The sequence below is a fragment of the Anoplopoma fimbria genome, chromosome 18, assembly GCF_027596085.1.
Source record: "Anoplopoma fimbria isolate UVic2021 breed Golden Eagle Sablefish chromosome 18, Afim_UVic_2022, whole genome shotgun sequence".
NCBI classification, from domain to species: domain Eukaryota; kingdom Metazoa; phylum Chordata; class Actinopteri; order Perciformes; family Anoplopomatidae; genus Anoplopoma; species Anoplopoma fimbria.
In genome coordinates this window covers 11,685,996-11,703,785 of record NC_072466.1, presented here as the reverse complement: position 1 = coordinate 11,703,785, position 17,790 = coordinate 11,685,996, and the positions used below count along the sequence as shown (strand labels likewise).

At 41.6% G+C, this 17,790-nt stretch overlaps 1 protein-coding gene across 2 annotated transcripts in view; it reads right to left on the bottom strand.

The window, feature by feature from the left end:
- Positions 1-248: 248 nt before the first annotated feature.
- LOC129107302 (protein eva-1 homolog A) overlaps positions 249-17,790 on the bottom strand; it is a 71,436-nt gene continuing 53,894 nt past the window's right edge. For both annotated transcript variants that reach the window (XM_054618755.1, XM_054618756.1), the window contains 3 exons: positions 6,680-6,814; positions 3,588-3,764; positions 249-2,242 (listed from right to left, as the gene is read on the bottom strand). In XM_054618755.1, the coding sequence (XP_054474730.1) occupies positions 1,863-2,242; positions 3,588-3,764; positions 6,680-6,814 (692 nt within the window). In that variant the 3' untranslated portion in view covers positions 249-1,862. The remainder of the gene's footprint in view (positions 2,243-3,587; positions 3,765-6,679; positions 6,815-17,790) is intronic.

Here is a 17,790-nt window from a genome sequence, read left to right as displayed (position 1 = left end):
GACCTTATTCTACAGTGTGTCAACTCTATATTTGTTGTATGACATAATTATGATTTAGAGCAGTTCATTTTCCCCCGAGTGCCACAGTACAGAGCAAGTATTGTGCTGGAATATAATAGTAGCATTGTGCACATTGAAGGTGACATTTAAAAATCAAAACAGAATTTCAGAAGAACGTGTGCAAGATTAAACAAAACAGTGGGCTCGTTATTTTGAACACAGTTTATTCCAAGCACAGGAGTCATGTTTTGGTCTCACTTTACCAGCTATCAGCACATTTTAACCCCTTTCAAATTTAAGCACAATAACGGTCTTTATAAAAGTTATATAGAGTGGCAGTCTTGGATGACCCTAATATCTCCTGTGTACTCTCAATTAAACTCTCAGTCAGGAAAATACCAAGTCTTTTTATGAAAACTATTATTATTTCCACGCTTGAATCCAAGGCAGCACAAACAGAGCTGGATTTACAATAGCTTATTTTAACAAACTGGCAACATGATTTTAGAGACGCAGGTTGCATGTCCACTGTGAACCTTTTTTCAGTGCTGGTTCCTTCTCCAGATGGCCATGAGCAGCGATTATTACAAGCATCTGGTTTAGCACTGGTATCTTTGAAATAAGGGCACAGTTGACACAAGACCTGAAATTTTACAAGTACCAGAAAATGATTTCTAGCAAATTCTCTGGTACAAAATTGGCATATTCTGGTTATATACATTTACATCTAGTGAGAGCAGCAAGTGCATCACCTCTCAGAGACAGATTTGACACATGCTCCACTTCCGCAAAGCAACAGTAAGATCATTTTGGGATATCCAATTAATAAATCATTTGACAAGTTGTTGGGTTATACACTCTGCACTCTTGACAACAGCGACTTAATAGCTAGCAAAGGCACTGCACTGTGAATTAAACATGCTGTATCAAAAATAAGCATAAATCACTAAACCTCTTTGAGGCTCAATATATATATATATATGATATTTCTATTTCTTGTCTTTAAATGCTGACATTAGTTGTTTAAATGGGCTGACCCCCTTCTTAGGAAGCAAATACATCAACCAAACACAGAAACACTAGGATTGCATCCCTGAGGTGCCAGACAACCTTCGCCAAGTAGAAAAAAAATCTCATAATAAACCATACTTGAGAACAAAAAATACACAACATCAATAAACTATTAAATATTATAAAATAGATTTCATAAGGGTTGAGATGAATTTCCCAAAAATATATTTTGGTTTTTTTTTAAAGTTCAAAAGGCAGCGTGGTTATTCACTGTGGAAAGATTGTCTTACATTATCCCATAGTACACTTCTTCTGCCCCCTCTGTAAAGTCCCCACTTCAATACTGGAGGGTGCCGAGCATAAAGCTCCAAGTGTCGCAGTCTTTTACAGGTGACTCAGGTTCTGTATGGAACAGACCCATCTGAGGCCTTGGTCCTTCACTCACTGTGTAGTTTCTACAGGCCTGTGTGTGTCTAAGGCAGCTAACCCATAAATCCCCACTTCAAACGGGCCTGCTGAGGTCAGGGCCAAGGCAGTGAAGCCCTTCACCTCTTACTTCCGGCAGAAAAAGAGGTGAGCTTACCATGCAGAGTGGGAGCTTATTCTCTTACTGAATGGGGTACCAAGCTTATGATACCCAGAGGAATATGCAGACCAGCAGAGGGAAAATAACTAAATGTTTCCCCCAAGTCTGCAATACCTTCATCTGTTCCATCAGTGTGAGTCCACAATGTGCATGCTTGCTTATAAAGCTTCATGAGGGACCATGTCTCTTTTCCCTCTTTCCAACCCAAGTGCGTAAATTGTGCTCAAGTCAAGTAAGCTTTCTATAAAATTCTTCTCAGCAGTCCTCAGTAATACCGGTTGAGGCTCCGTGTCCCGGGGATGTCAGGTTGCCCGTTCATCCAGATCTCCCGGATGATCCGCTCCCGCTCCTCGAGCCTCTGCGCTCTCTCCAGCTCCTCCGCCGACGTGAAAACGTTCATGTTAAGGGTGCGCTCGAACCGCCGGTGCCGCCGTGCCGACAGATCCGAGGTGGTGTCCCAGTCTGAGTCCGACTCGCTGGACTCTGAGGAGGAGTCGGCGGGGCGCGCTCGTTTCTTGGCGGGGCTCCGCTGACGGGGCTGGCAGTCGGTGCGACAGGAGATCTGGACCACCAGGGCGAAGAGGGTGAGGAAGAGGCCCAAGCACACACCGCAGACGAAGAAGAGGGCCGCCCTCTCTGGGTGATCTGTTATTGGGGGGGAAAAGACAGAGGAGAAGAAGAAGAAGAAGAAGAAGAAGAAGAAGAAGAAGAAGAAGAAGAAGAAGAAGAAGAAGAAGAAGAAGAAGAAGAAGAAGAAGAAGAAGAAGAAGAAGCCACCTTTAGTTGAACTATGTCAAACAATCAATAGGATCTTTGTGACTGATGCTGGGCCTCTTAACTTCCTCTGTAACGATCACTGGCTGCAGACTTCGGCTCATATTAGTCACTTCCCAGGCTGGGTGCCTTGGTTGGGTGTCACACATATTCTGCTAACCCCGCTATGTAATTCACTTCTCTTGCCATTAATCTTCAGAAATGTATTTTCACATGCTGTAAATGTTGGTTAATGTGTCCCACCATCTCAATGCTCCACGTGGATCAGAGCTGTTCTTCCTCTTAAATAGGACTTTGCAGCATCCTGTACATTGTCTCGCTGCAACACTTCTCATATCTTTGTTATAAATGTATCTACACAGCTTCTGGATAAAACGAATGGGACTTTCAGGCTTGATTACTGTAACTGCTCTTTTCCGGCTTCTATGCGTGCTCATAGAACCTTACAGCTCCTTTAGATTGTAGTAGTCTGGCCTATCTTCCACCTAAAGCATCCTCCATGCATTCACACCATTAACCAGCCATACACTGTGACTCAGTTCAGTATCTTTCTTTGCTTTTTTACATCTTTCTTTCCTTTTTTCAGATCATTAGACCCTCAAAGTTCCGAATGATGAGGGGAATAAACTGCAAATATTAGTACATGTTTAAACTAATTCAATTTAGGTTTACTGTAAAAAAGATCACATGTCAAGGTCATGCATTATGTTGATTAGTGTAATATTTGTCAATAAAATGCATTCTATAAATGCAAATAATAACATTTTCTGGCAGCTAACAAATGTTACAATTACAATGTTGGAAGGTTTAAGAAGTTTAAAGCTGAGTAAGTTGATCTTACACAAGATCAACTTCTATTACACATTAGAGTTAATGTGCAATGGAAGTTAAGTCTGCGGGATTTATGCATATCACTGTGTATAAACAGTTTTTTTGAGGTCGTAAAACAGGAACATTTACCACATTTACATAACTTTCAGTCCCAGGAAAAACATTTTTTTTGGCGTGATACACATGTACAACACATGAAACCACACACTCAAATACATAAATATTAAGATCCAGCTCTGTTCTTGACTAATAACGATCCCTGTGGGGGAATTTCATATTTTTTTTTTAGAAGTGAAAAGAGGTCAGGTCAGGGTCTCTTACTTGCCTGCATATTTAGGCTAATCATGTGAGATGATGACACAAGATAATATGAATCTGAACCTACCTGATATGTAATTGTAGGCTGCCAGTGCGTTGCTGATGAGGGCCATGTTGGCGCTAGAGGTGAAGTTGTGGATGGGATTCATGTCCGGGGGCCGCAGTGGACTTTCTCCCCCGCCTCCTCCTCCAGCTTCTGAAAACTTCTCCTCGTTGGGGTTAGTCTCCCTAATCTTCTTCCTATCTGCAAAAGCAGAAAAGTTCAGTTCACCAACACAAAGCAGACTGCATTCCAAGAGGGTAATTCATTTAGCATTCAAATTCTTATTTTAGACACAGATGTTTTTAATAGGTTTCCTTTGTACATGACTACACTCAAGCTCAAGGAGTATGTAGTATGATTTAAACATTTCATTACCGCATGTACAGTCAGACTATGACGCTACTTGTGGGCTCATTTACAGTAAAGTCAGAGCGTATTGTTTCTGAGGTATTGTGACTAAAGCATTCAGACCACTGAATCATCTGCAGTCTCCCAGCGGTTTTTAATTTAAGGAGATACGCTTCTGTAAAAATGAAGCATAACGCATAAACACGCACATGTGTTCAGAGGGAGTTGTGTGATTCAGAAGATAACACAACATCCGCTTCTGTCAAACTCATTCTGACTCAGGTCTTAAAAAGAACAGACAACCACATGGGAAAAGTTTGCACTTTGGCAACATTTCAGAAGCTCCCCCAAAATCTCAGAAAACAATCTATTTTTAGATGGGAACAACTGTTTCCTCCTCTGGATTTTCAGCACAGTATGAGTTCTTTCTGTGTTTACATGCTGGCTTGTGTTGTGTATGCAAGAGTCGAGGAGTTGGGATCAGCAGAATGGTTTGATCACTTAGATTTATACAATTTATTTCTTAGCGCAGTCGCATCTAGTTACTTGAAGAAGTGTTTAGGTTGGATATGTAACTAATGTAACTTTAGCTCCATGAATAAGCAATGTCTCACTGAAAAAAACAACCCTTTAGCTAAGGCAGCCAAAATAAACAGAAGCATTCCCTTCAACGAACTAAGTCTTAACTCTGTGTGCACGTGTGCATAGTCATATTCAAATGCTTTATTTGTTTGTCAGTGCAGGTGAGCTTGCTTTGGTGATCAGTCACACACACACACACACACACACACACACACACACACACACACACACACACACACACACACACACACACACACACACCACACACACACACACACACACCAATGACCTCTAATTGCAGAGTCTCTTAGGTGTGTCAGGCTCTCTTTATCTGATAAATGCAGTTCAGATGGGAATTGCTCACTGAGGAGGTAAATGTTTTCACCTGGACCCACTGCTGTGGTGCACACATCAGCTAACAACCAACAAATAACGCACGTAAATAAATAGTCAAATTGTTAGAAATTGCTAGAAAAAAGAGAATATAATGATGAATATGCAGGAGCTTTTCTTTTGATTGAATACTTTATCATGATAGCTTCAGGTGAAATCCTTATTAATAATACATTTATTTATTTCAAATCATAATAATTAATATTATGATTATAATAATCAATGACATTCTAGCAAAAAAATGATAAATCCTTGAACCAAACATGATCTGCCTTATACAGAGTGATACACAGCATTTCATGTTTTTCAGCAACAGAGGTGTGTTAGAAACAGACAAGAGGAACCAGGTTTTTATGACCAGGATCAACTGGCATCATCGCTGAAGGAACAAAAGAAAATACGGGACTTTCCTTAAAGAACATTCCAGTTAAACGACAACATCCTAGTGGTCAAATGATCTCTGGGAATTGCAGTGTAGAAACACCACATAGCAACGAGCAGATCAAATACGGAGACAAGGAAAACCTGTGGTTTATAACTTAAACCTATTTTACCTTTCTAACGGGTGGGATGATTTCTAAAAAACGGTCCTGTCCTACCAAGTGGTGTTGGAATTCACAAGTTTTATTTAAAATTCGTGACAAGATCCTAAAGTTTCACAAGGCACAAATAAATCCGGCTGATAATGCGGGCAACTACCTAATTTCCATATGGTATGATGATGCTACCATGACATATTGGGCTTGAATAATTACCCCAATGTAGGCATCACATAGCAATATTAAATTGTTGTCATGAAAACAACCAACAACATAAATAAATACACTGAGAAACACTTTCGAGTTTAGTAAAAAAGTGAAGGGAAAATCAAGAATTTAAGTTCTATCACTTTTTCTCATCCTACTCTGAGCAAGAAAGATATCGAGTGAGAGCTATGTTGTGAAAATGGTGATCCTGCTGTTTTGTAAACTGACAACATGTCATTGTCAACATTGTACATTTCCCCACTGCGGGACTAATAAAGGATTATCTTATCTTATGTTGGTCAGGCAGAAAGATCCAATCTGTCCAGTTGAAAATAAACAAAGAGAAATGAGACGATCAGGATACCTTTATTTACAGTTTAATGTTTCTTGTTCCACCTTCATATGTTTCATCCCCTATCGGTGCATCAGGGATGGAAACAGGTTTTTCTAGATGTCTAGTGTCTGAAGCCGGTGCAAGGAAGTGAAGCCATTCATTCAACAGGAACTGCCAGCCCCACAGCGATACATCTCCTGTCCGCTCCCTCTCTTAGCTCCTCATTCATCTGTCTATCCTCCTAATCAGTACAGTGCCGGTAGCTGAGCAGAGTAATTAGTGTGCTGGAGGCAGGCCACCATCCCTCATGAATAAAGCTTTGTTTAAGTTTCCTTCCTTGCTGGCGTCTCATTTTTTCCTCCCCCCGTTTCATTTCATTGTCTTCTCCCTCTTTCTCTCTATGGTAGTTAGATAGTATAGCAAGCAGATTTAGACTGTGGTCACATCATTGGCTCTCGTAAAGCAGTATATTTTTAAGACCAATGATCATAAATGGTCCAAACCAATGGCTCTGGCTGGAATACATATGGAAACAGTTGAACCCGTGTGACTTTAAATATACATACATCTATGCCCTGACTTGGGACCTGAATTACTGTTTCTCTTGATGCCTGGGAGGCCTCGGGACTGTTTAGTGTTAACTGCTCTCCATGGGAGGCCGTGAGTGTGCGTGTGAGAGTGAAAAAAGCTCATGTGTTCATCACTTTGCTCACCTGGAACAGCGTCGGGGCTTCTGACTGAGCTCCCCTCCGGAGGGCTGTCTCCCACTATGTTGGGGTCATGGGCGCTGGGTGGAGGGGAGTACACCGGCGGTCTGGGTCCCTGCTCCTGGAGCAACTTCTTTGGGACTTCAGAGAGAAGGATAGGTGGAGAAAAGGAGGGGAGTTTGGGGACAAGGGAATCAAAGAAACATACAATTAGGATTATTAGGTAATATCTCATTTAAAAAGAACATTTATGTCATATCTATTTCAGTTCTGCATGACCAAAATGCCAATATTATCTGCTTATATCCATTTATCTTAGATTATCAGTACATCCATAAGTCTGAAAATATTCAAAAACTTGCAATAATATGATTTTTGCCTCTTGGGGAGCCATTCTCCTCCCTTTGTGTGCACATAGCTGTACTGTCTATATTTCATTGGAGGTATATTGTGATGGAGGAGAAAGACGCCGTAAATGCGACAGCATGATGGCCGTGATTCACACCCTCCTTCTGACCTTGCAGTCTGATTCCCGAAAGTTATGCTTCCCCTCCCCCCCTCCCTCACCCCTACACATCCCCCAACTTCACAGTGTCCTGTGAGTCATGGAGTCTGCACTCCTTCTCCACAGACGCAAAACCCACAATGCAGCGGGCCGTGCATTCCTGCCCGCTCACATGTGGTTTCGGCGGCCGGGCCACGCTCCGGTCACCGTGTTTGTCAGATCAACAGTGATTTACAGCCCACCAGATGACCATTTTTTTGCATTTCCATTGCTCCGGACAAAGAAATAGGCACTTAAGGATGATCAGCTGCCTGGTTTAGCTGACATCAGTGGCACTAATAGTGAAGCTGTACCATGAGATTTAGGGTAAAAATGGACCATTTGTTTAAAGGCCGATGAATAAACACACTGATCAAATTTCCAGAGACAGATTCTGGCATTTGTCCAAGAGTCAATCAAAGTGCAGGAGGAAAGCGGAGCAGACCTCACAAAGCTCCCTCCAATGAAAACCACTTGTGCCTTGAACACATTGCAAGATTTTTTTTTTTTAATCCAAGCAATGATGAAAAGGCTGTGCAGGAAGATTGCTGACATTTATCGTACAGATAATTTCATGACATACAGTTCAAGATAGATTGTTGACAGTAGAGACTTATGGGATATATTGGTGTAAGTGGAGTAAAATGCACGGATATGTCAACAGCCATCACTGAGCAATTTAAAGATGGGGGCCTACACCTGTACCTAAGCTAGGAAAAAAGTCATCTTCCTACATGTCTAGCTAGCTGCATTCATTAAAATTAACGACAGAGGTTTATGCAGCTGTAGAAGTTGTTGTACATCAACTTTCCATTCGGTCCGATTATCTTGCTGCCTAAGCTCTATTGCATCTTGCAGAATTTTCTTTTCTGTGGTATTTTGGTATCAATGAGATGAACTTGCAGCAGTTGTGTTTTGTGCTGTGATTTAAAGAAAAGCCAACACAGATATGAACATTTTCAGTGAAACGCTTACTCCACTGAGAGAAAATGGGAGTTACCAGATTACCAGCAAGGCTGTTTGGATTTAATACCTATTTTCCACAATAAAAATGTTAATACTGCAAATTGAGTGTATAGCAAGTGCACACCAGTATTATAAAAGTTGTAACCCCAAAGTTAAACATTTGTTTGCCATATTGCTGGATAAATGAGAGTCCTTCACTTACACACGTTAGACTACAGCGGGGTCAATACAGTCCAAACACTGCATGATCTGATTTGCGTTGAGTAATATGTTCCTTAAAACACTGACTTAATAAAGTTTCTAACATTTTCTTTCACTTTAGTGCAGCCAGTGAGAACAGTAATTGCCTTACATAGGCACACAATAGTACTGTACTCATTTTGCCATACATCAACTGTATTATCTTCTGTCAACTGTACAGAGAGAGCTGTATGGAGCAATGCACATTTGATTGGATTCGATAATCCTATCTTTGAGTCTATCACCAAAGCTGGTTTATTGAAACCACTTCAAATAGCTGGTGAATCTAGTTCCAGCCTTTGCTTTCCTACCTCCTATCAGCAAAATAGGCAGGAGATCGATGCCAGACTAAATTTAATCTGCTTAGATGGGATCCCCATTCTGCATCAGGAGAATTCATATGGTGTTAGGTGAGTCGCCAGCTGTAGAAAGGTATACTTTTCCTTTAAATACCTTCCTGTAATTGCATCATCTCATGTGGCGAACCACACCAATCTGTTGCCTAAATAGGTTAAAAACACAAGAATTTGAAACCCAATTTTATTCTGATCTGGTTGGCACAAACTAAATAAACAAAGCTGCTCCATATGTGGAAGTGTAGAATGCAGAGAAAATGAAGAAATTGGATTTGGCCCGGCAGCTTCCCCTGTCCTTCCTCATCAACCTGACACACTAATCATGGGTCTTAAAAAACTCCCCCACTGCCACGCTGCCACCATCCCCACGCCACGCCCTGATTACAGCCTTCTGATTGGCCCTAATTGGCTGCACATGTGGCCCAGGGTCACAGCTGAGAGACGCTATGATGCGACGCACACCCTCTCACATTTTCACACAATTAGGGACATATAATTGAGATACCCAAGCTCATGCACACTCTAGGCCACCTGATACATGCACATACACATGCATGCATCGTATCCAACACGCTTAGTTAACATTATAATATCCATCCTTCCAAACAGCCATTTCCCATGTTGTCTGTGGGCTTACTTTGTTGGCAGAAGCTGGTACATTATATTAAATTGACTGCTGCTTGTCTAAAAATAATTGTCAAAAAGCTTAAAAATCTCGAAGCCAACGGCCGCAAACCACACTTATGGAGCCAAGCAGTAAAATCTGAAGCAGAAAAAGAGAGACAGAAGAGTGCAAGGGAGAGAAACCAGGGACATAAATCACACTATACAGCCTGCATTATAATGACATGGTCACATAAACGCATGGCAAATGAGTCTTAATATAACTCGACTAAATGGGACCAGTTCCAGCGCTGTACCTCTCAGCCCCGGACCGCCACGGGGAGCGAAGATACGAGGCGGGAAACAGTGCCCGTAACAATGGGCTATGTTTACACTGGCAGAGCCCAGCTTTGTTTTCACTGGGCTCTGCAGGCCAGAGTGTGTGCATGTCTGTATGTGTCTGTTTGTGGGCCATGTGCTGACCGATGCAGAACACAGTTGGGACAAAGCCTGTACACCAGAGGGGTATAATGAAATATTAAACAACGCTAAATCTGAGATGAGATCAGACCTGTGTCAGTGTTTTAGGGCATTCTTTTATACTTGGTCTGATTTAGCTCTCTGAGATTTTGGCCAGAATAAAGATAACCACTATGACTTTTTCTGTGAGCTTAAGTCTCAAAGTGTCGGCACTCATCTAAACTATTCTCTATCTTGGGTGAATCAAGAACTACGTGCAACTTGACCCACCACTGATTCAGATGTATTGTATATTCATAAAAGAAAAAGGAGAGACAAGGAGAGTTTGTGAGAAACTGTAAAATGGGAGATGGCATAAATAGAGGTATAGAGAGATTTTTTCCAAATCAGATTGAAAAAATAGCACACTTTCTGTAATAATTTTCTCTCAAAAAAGGTGCATTGGAACAATGTGCTTACATATGTGGGTATGTGTCTGAGCAAAAGCGTCTGGTTTCAATCAGCACACAGCCAGAGCCTACTTAATCTACAACATTAAAGCGCTGCCGGAGACCCAACATTCACTTGATACACACACACACACACACACACACACACACACACACACACACACACACACACACACACACACACACACACACACACACACACACACACACACACACACACACACACACACCAAGGCAATGCCTCGAGAATTCAAATCACTGTTTATAGACACACTTAGACTCACAAAATGTATTCCGTTCTAGTTCTTTCTCCTGCTTCCCACTCAGATGGCAGACAGACAGTAAGGCATGCAGACATCTGCAAACTCATATTAACAAGCCCATCGACCCACACACACAGACACAACCATTTTTCACCGAGCTAATTCTTGAACCCTCAGCTAACACTCTAACAGTATCCAGCTGACAGCAGCTGGTTGGGTTCGAGTATGTTTGTGTGTGAAAATGCACATTTGACAGCCTTACATGCAAGAGATGGATAGTATATTCAATATACAGATACAATTGTGTCATGCTTGGACGTTGGTGGCACAGTATATATAAGAATGCAAATGTGTGAGTGGCATAGAGAGACACAAACCTCCCTAAACTGAGCCAATCTGAGGCGTTACCGTCATGTTTATCTTCCCACAAATGGATGCACTTACCCGACCTCACACTGTGAAAATGAACGGCTGCACGAGTGTCTACATATCTAATTGCATGCGTGCCAAAGGACATAGTTAACACACTCATTCTTGTTTTGTCTATGCAAAGTAGACTTTGCAATGTCAAAGGACTGGTGGTCTGAGCTGTGGGCTTTTTTCTGGTTCTGCTCCATTTTTAGTGTGTTAGTGTGGGTAATCTAACCTTTTCTACTACTTTATTAGCTTTTGTTCTGAGTGTGTGTATGTGTGTCTGCTAGAGAGTTACAACATACACTGGGACTGTGGTAACCTTAAAGGAGGCTTAAAGGAGCATATTAGTGGTTTTGAGAGTTTCATCCCATGAACTATAAACTAATCTAATTTACATGACAGTCGACAATTTCCAAAAGCATGCCATACGTTTTAAATTAAACCCCCACCTTCAAGACAGCCATTGATTTACATGAAGTCTACTTAACGATGCACAAGACATCTAGATGGTTTTATTTTTCATGCAATTGTGCAGCCATAAAAAAGTGTTGGAACAGATACAGAACATATGGATGATATTTTAACATACTTATCTTTTCTTTTTTTTATAAAATACCTGAGTTGCCTTGTAAAATCCAGAGAAATACAATGAATATGATTTTGGAACTTTACCACTAAGCAAACTGCCATTAATATGCCCTTTAGCAAGGCTCCTAATCCACCACAAAAGCACTTCTGGAGCCCATCTAAGGCCACTGGTGGAAAACTGGCTATGCTAGGAAGTTCACTACAGTGATTTTTCTAACTATGAAGCAGGCACAGCTCAGAGAACCTTTACAGAAAGCTATGAGAACCTAGTCTCAAATTCTGGAGATCAAGGAAAAGTTCAGCTTTGTCTTTTGGCTCAGATGCATGAGTGCGTAATCAAATCAGTGGTCTCAAGAAATCCAGTCAGCACAGATTTGGTGTAGGCTAGAAAAGCCCTTAGTTGGCAGGAACTTCTTGTGACAAGATCTGTCTGCTAAAGAGGCTTGTGCTCATGCAGTGTTCTTTTATATAACACAGGTATATTCTACTAAAGCAAGACATAGCTGGATGGTGACATAGTCTAAAAGTCCCTAGAGTCGTGGTAGTGAAGGTTTGGAGTACATTCCAGGATGGAGAGAGTGGAACAGCTCAACCCCCCATCCTGCCTCACTGAGCCCCCTGCCCTACATTCAGAGTTTTCCCCCCATTTACGTTAATGGATAACACACATCACTCTGCTGTGAGACACACACACACACACTAACACGTACAGATGCCACAGCACGGGCTGTAAACGTCATCATTCTCACTTCACCACAACTGTCAGTTAGACTCCAAAAATCCCAGCTGTTTTGGCTATTTAAAACACGCACACGGCAATACACAGTTGGTGTTTTTAACATGGATGCAGAGACAGGAATAGATGCTGTGTTGACAGTGTGGAGTCCTAACAATCAGTGAGAAAATCACTCAGTTGTGGAGCTCCCCCCCCCCTCAGACCCCACACAGACAAGAGTCCCACTGATGTCTTCAATTCTGATAATATCCACACCCTCAAACCCTGTTTGAAACATGCACGAAGAGGAGGGGTTGAGTGTGATAATCACATGACACAAATACACATCCATTTTCTCCTAGACCATGTCAGCCTGGCCGATTCTATTGTTAACAGCCTGAATGCTTGCAATAATCAATAACTGCAGCTTCTCTCTAGTCTCTAGCTTCTCTAACTGTGACATTTTGGACAAAAATTACATAACACAAAAGCAATTTAACAAAAGACATTTTAAATACAAATTAACAGCAAAAACATGTTCTAGTTTACCCATTTTTTGAACTTGATTTTAAGCAGCTCATTTGATTTTTATATAACTGAAACAAATTCTGAGCTGTGTTTCTTCTAAAGATCCTTGTGTACTGTAAGCTAGGTGATCAGCATTTTCTTGCAGAAGGATTTTTTGCATTCATAATGGGGACATAAAATAATTTCTTCACCAATCTGCCTCTTTTAAAAAGAAATCAGGGATTTCTGTGATAGCTAGACTTGACCTCTGACCCTGAATGCCGCCCTCAGATAGCTCATAATGTTTGGACTTCCACGTCCATATCGGCTGGACGTGGGAGAGGTGGTTACACTGTCGAAGTCAGCACTGCCTCATCATTATCTGATGTTCCACTAGGTCAACAAGGACGGGACCAACGCTGAATCATCAAACCACGCCGCCTGCCTAAACTCGCTCCTTCATATCAGAGGTGTGAGGTAATGGGATGCTGGGTTTTGATTGGATGAGAGAGCTGCTGAGGTCGTTAAATGACAGAGATCGTCATTTGTTGTTGCTGACATGGAACAACAGTGAGAGGAACAGCTAGTGGCAGAATCTGTCTAGACTCAATCGTGACAGAAATAAAGTCATCAACATTCAACATGCGTGTTTCAACATATGTCACGGCTGATCCAAACAATGGTGCTATCTTTAGCAGACGGCAACAGCTGGTTGCACACTGCAGTTTATAAAATCAACACTTCAAATCTACTGGGACATGAGGAATGACTGGCGTTTTGGTGAAAGATAACATATGATTAGCTAAAAGTAGCCCCTCTCAATATACCAGTGGGTCTCTATTTAACTTTTTCATGCAGTGTACAGTCGTAAAAGTCGTCTTTTTAAAAGTGTGACAGTAACAAGGGTTGAGATGAATGTTGGCTGTCGACATTCTTTCTTTCATTGTCAATCTCTTGCATGGTTGAATACATCAAAAGGTGTGACAGATGGAGGCTTAAAGTGACAATAAGACGGAGCAAGGTTCATTCCAGTCTCTGGGTTGTGAAGTGTTTCCCTGATTAAATTCTGAAGTTGTCCTGCTGACGGTCTTTATAGCATAAGAAAACAGGTCATCAGGATGGTGGTTTACTGTCCAACAGGCAGGTTGATTATTGACAATTGGTCAACCTTAATGATAAATAATTATAAAAGATATACATGCCTTAAAAACTGGACTGAAGCAGAAATGTATACTGCAATAAACTCAAGGTTTACATTCATCAAAACTTAACAATTTCATTATGTTGCCACATGACCAACGTCCTTTTTTAAGTCACAAGATGACACCCAAGTGCCAGGAACCAAAGAAAGCTGTGGTTATGGCGGAGAGCTTTGGGATCAGTTTAGTTTTCATTACATTATATGTTTTCCAACATTTAAGACTGAATGTACCCTACATTTTACAGACAACCTTCCAACACATTAAGCGTGAAGTCAAAATAGATGACTAAAAAGCTACAAAATGTTATCAGAGATGTCTGCAGAGCAAGATCCCCTTCACTCCATCCAACAACAGAGAGTTCACCGAGTTTGCCACCAAATTCCTGAATGGGCCCCTTTGATGAAGCTTACTCCATTATAGAAGGTAATTGAGAGGTGAATAGCATCGTTTAAGCATTGCAACATGCATCCCTGGTGTATTTGGTGTATATTTGGCAGTAAGTTTGACCACGTAGTGAAAGAATAGTCAAGATACTGCAAGAGTATGACCTCAGAGTGCCACGTATAAGAGCCCCTCCATGACACGTTGGCTTTTCAGTAAACACCAGCAATGACTAAATTAGATTAGAAGCCATTGTGCGAAAATGACGGAGGAAAAACCCACAACAAAATAACACAGCAGAGTTAGTTTTAGCATGTGTGTGTCATTACATTCTCTATGATTTGACACACACTCCATCGCTCCCTCTTTATCATTTTGGTAAAACACTACCACCTGTCTTATACAGTCCATGATGAGAGCTTCTGCGTCTTGTCATTGTCAGATAATTAGACGAGCCCTAAGTGAGAGTGAATCACAGTAGCAATGCGGGCTAAGTTATACCTTACCTCTTCCGCAGAGAAAACCTGTACAGTGTGTGGGACTTGGGGTGTTCGCATGTGTGTGAGAAAGGGAGGCATGTTTTTTTTTCTCTGTGTGTTGACAGGGTGCTGGGCCATATTAGCGGTCAGGCCTGGACAGAGATAAAGACGAGGAGGTCTAGGTCAGCCTGAGTCTGTCATCGGTCTCATACCCACAAGTGCACACGGCACACACACATTCATATTACTCCTCCACCTTCTGTTTAGTCTGCTACTTCAACGCTGGACTCAAGCCAGGTATTGTTTCAGATTTTTCGATAAAGCCAACACAAATTATAATGTTTGTGAATTAGCCAAAGAAGCCAATGCTGTCTACAGACAAGAACCTATTCAAAAAGGTTTGATAGCCAACCACTACACTGGACCGAACTTGTCCCATCTGAGCAGACTTTTGACATTACTCTGCTAGGGGCTATTATTAGAACCAACTCCAAGAATAGACTGTAGTCGGCGGATGCTATCACAGGCTACACTGAGCAGCTGTTTGTGTTCGAGAGAGGAGAGAAAGGGGGAACAGATGAGAGAAGAGAGGATATGAACCTCCATAAACATTGCCTTTCCTTTCTCCTCTTACAGATTGGGTTTCTTGGCACACAGGAGCACTGAATACATATAATGTTCTAAATCGGTTTCTTCCCAAAACACACTACTTGTTGCAATTACATTGCCGGCAGTAGACTCATTGGGTCCATATATGATGATATGACTCCAGTTTTGGAAACTCATGTGTCCCATGTGGTCCAAAGCTTTAGCATTTGAAACATTCTGGGTACAGCTGGATATCTGTTCGTACTGCTGTCTATATTTCATGCTCCATCCGCTCTGTGTCCTGTCTATTTCTTCTGCCCCTGTCAACTTAGCGATGGTCTTAAAACAGCTTGAGCTTCACCAGATGCAGATGCATGTCCATTAGAAAAGGAGTGATAGACACAGGGGCTGCCAGAGACACTTTTATAGCAGTGTTTAAAACAAACACCTGCTGCCGTGGCTGAAGTGCCGGAGGGACATCAGAGATCCTGCGGTCCGTAACTGAACGGCTGTGATTAGATAATGAAACGGAGCTAACAGAGTTACAACATTACAAACTACCTCTAAAGTCCTTAAGTCTCAATTGGATATCCTGTACAAGCACAAGGGAACACACATACCAATGTGCAGCCAGAGCTATAGTGGAGGGTTAAAAGCATATAAAACACTGTTTGCCCTCCTCTCAAATTCATTACCCATGAGGATTTTACGCAAACTTTACACCTGTTAGTGGCTTCAAACTGTGTTGCCTCTCAGTTTCCTTTGCAAATGTTAGGACTGTTTGGTTTTGTGACCACAGAGACCTTTGTATCCTATCACATCACTCAAACAACATGAGAATTAAGGGTGTTATCAAACCCATACTTTGTTAGCTTGCTAAACGTGATGCAATATCCTTGTCTGCTAAAACCATAGACTTTATTAAGTATAGACATAGTCTCTGTGACGTCACCCAAAGGTTTCTGTAGAGCCGTTGTGAAGCTCAATGTAGGTGTCACCATCTTGGCAGTGACGACACAGCTTAACTTCCATCAAATACACAAATGGGCAAAGAGGTGGATCATCAGTGGAGCTGAGGCGGACCTGGGAGATGAAGCAGAGGAGACAGCTAGCAGCTAAAGACCTGAGACTCCGGCTGTTGTGATTAGTCAGCGTAATTGATGAAGTTAACGCTGAAAATGAATAGATTTTAATGTCTTAAATCAATGCATGTCTTTTGTCCTTGGAGCTGCTAAATAGTCTCATAGAGTCATGGACTTGTCTGCCTGCTGCCTTAGAAATTCCATTGAATAAGTGAAAACTTTTGGAGCCAGCCTGAAATTGACTACTTCCCAGAATGCCTCATTCAGAGGGACTTTCAGCCAGACTAACAATATAACTAAGTTAAGCTGGCGCAAACATTTGCTGGAGTCAATTCAGTGCAGAAGACATATGAATCAGAGATAAGTGGACGGACACACATCTGAAAAGTGCTTTTTTCCCCAATTACTAACAGTACTATCAATAGCTCTGGTCCTAGTAGTGCTGTTACTCTTTGGTGCACAATGATGTATGCATTGGTTGTGTCCCATTCTCCTTAATGGGGAAAGAGGTTGTAAAGACCTAACTTAATAGTTGCCTATATCTTCTATTGGTTATGAAACAGCAATTGTTTCTTCATTCTGAAATATCCCTGATCATTGTGAAAAAAAAAGTGCAATCATCTACATGCTAAGCCAATAAGAGATTTAGAGAGGTAAAAACTGCTATAAATGTAAGCATTAGGGTGGGGCTAAAGGATAGACTGATAGAGTATCATTACAGCCCTGAATACAGTGACTAATGACTCTCTAACCAACAGAAATCCAGCCGATGTCGTCGCTGAGAGGATCTCTCTCCTCGATTCCCAACCCAGACGGCAGTATTTTCATTCCAACTGGGCTGTAAATCTTTACAGTATCAAACAGAGGCAGAAACCTTCCGACAATGGGCCAACTGTGTCTTACAGAGTTAGAAAATGCTATTTGATCTGCGATGGTTGTGTATTTTTTCACATTGAGTTGCTGCAGGGGGTTTTGCTAAGTTTTGACATAGGGCAGACTCAAATAAGCATACACCGACACACAGGTCAACACTTGACACTTTAAGTCACACACACATTACACAGAACACCTTTTCAGCACACATATTCAACCCCCGAGACAGAAGAAGACAGGAAGTAAGAGTGGGAGGTATGGAAAGAGAAGGACGGAGGAGAACATTCTGACTTTCCATGCAAACAGATCAGCCTTAAATCAAATAGTCTGAAAAATTCAGAGACTCCCTGCCAAGAAATCGTCTGGCCCTTAACCCTCTTTAATATG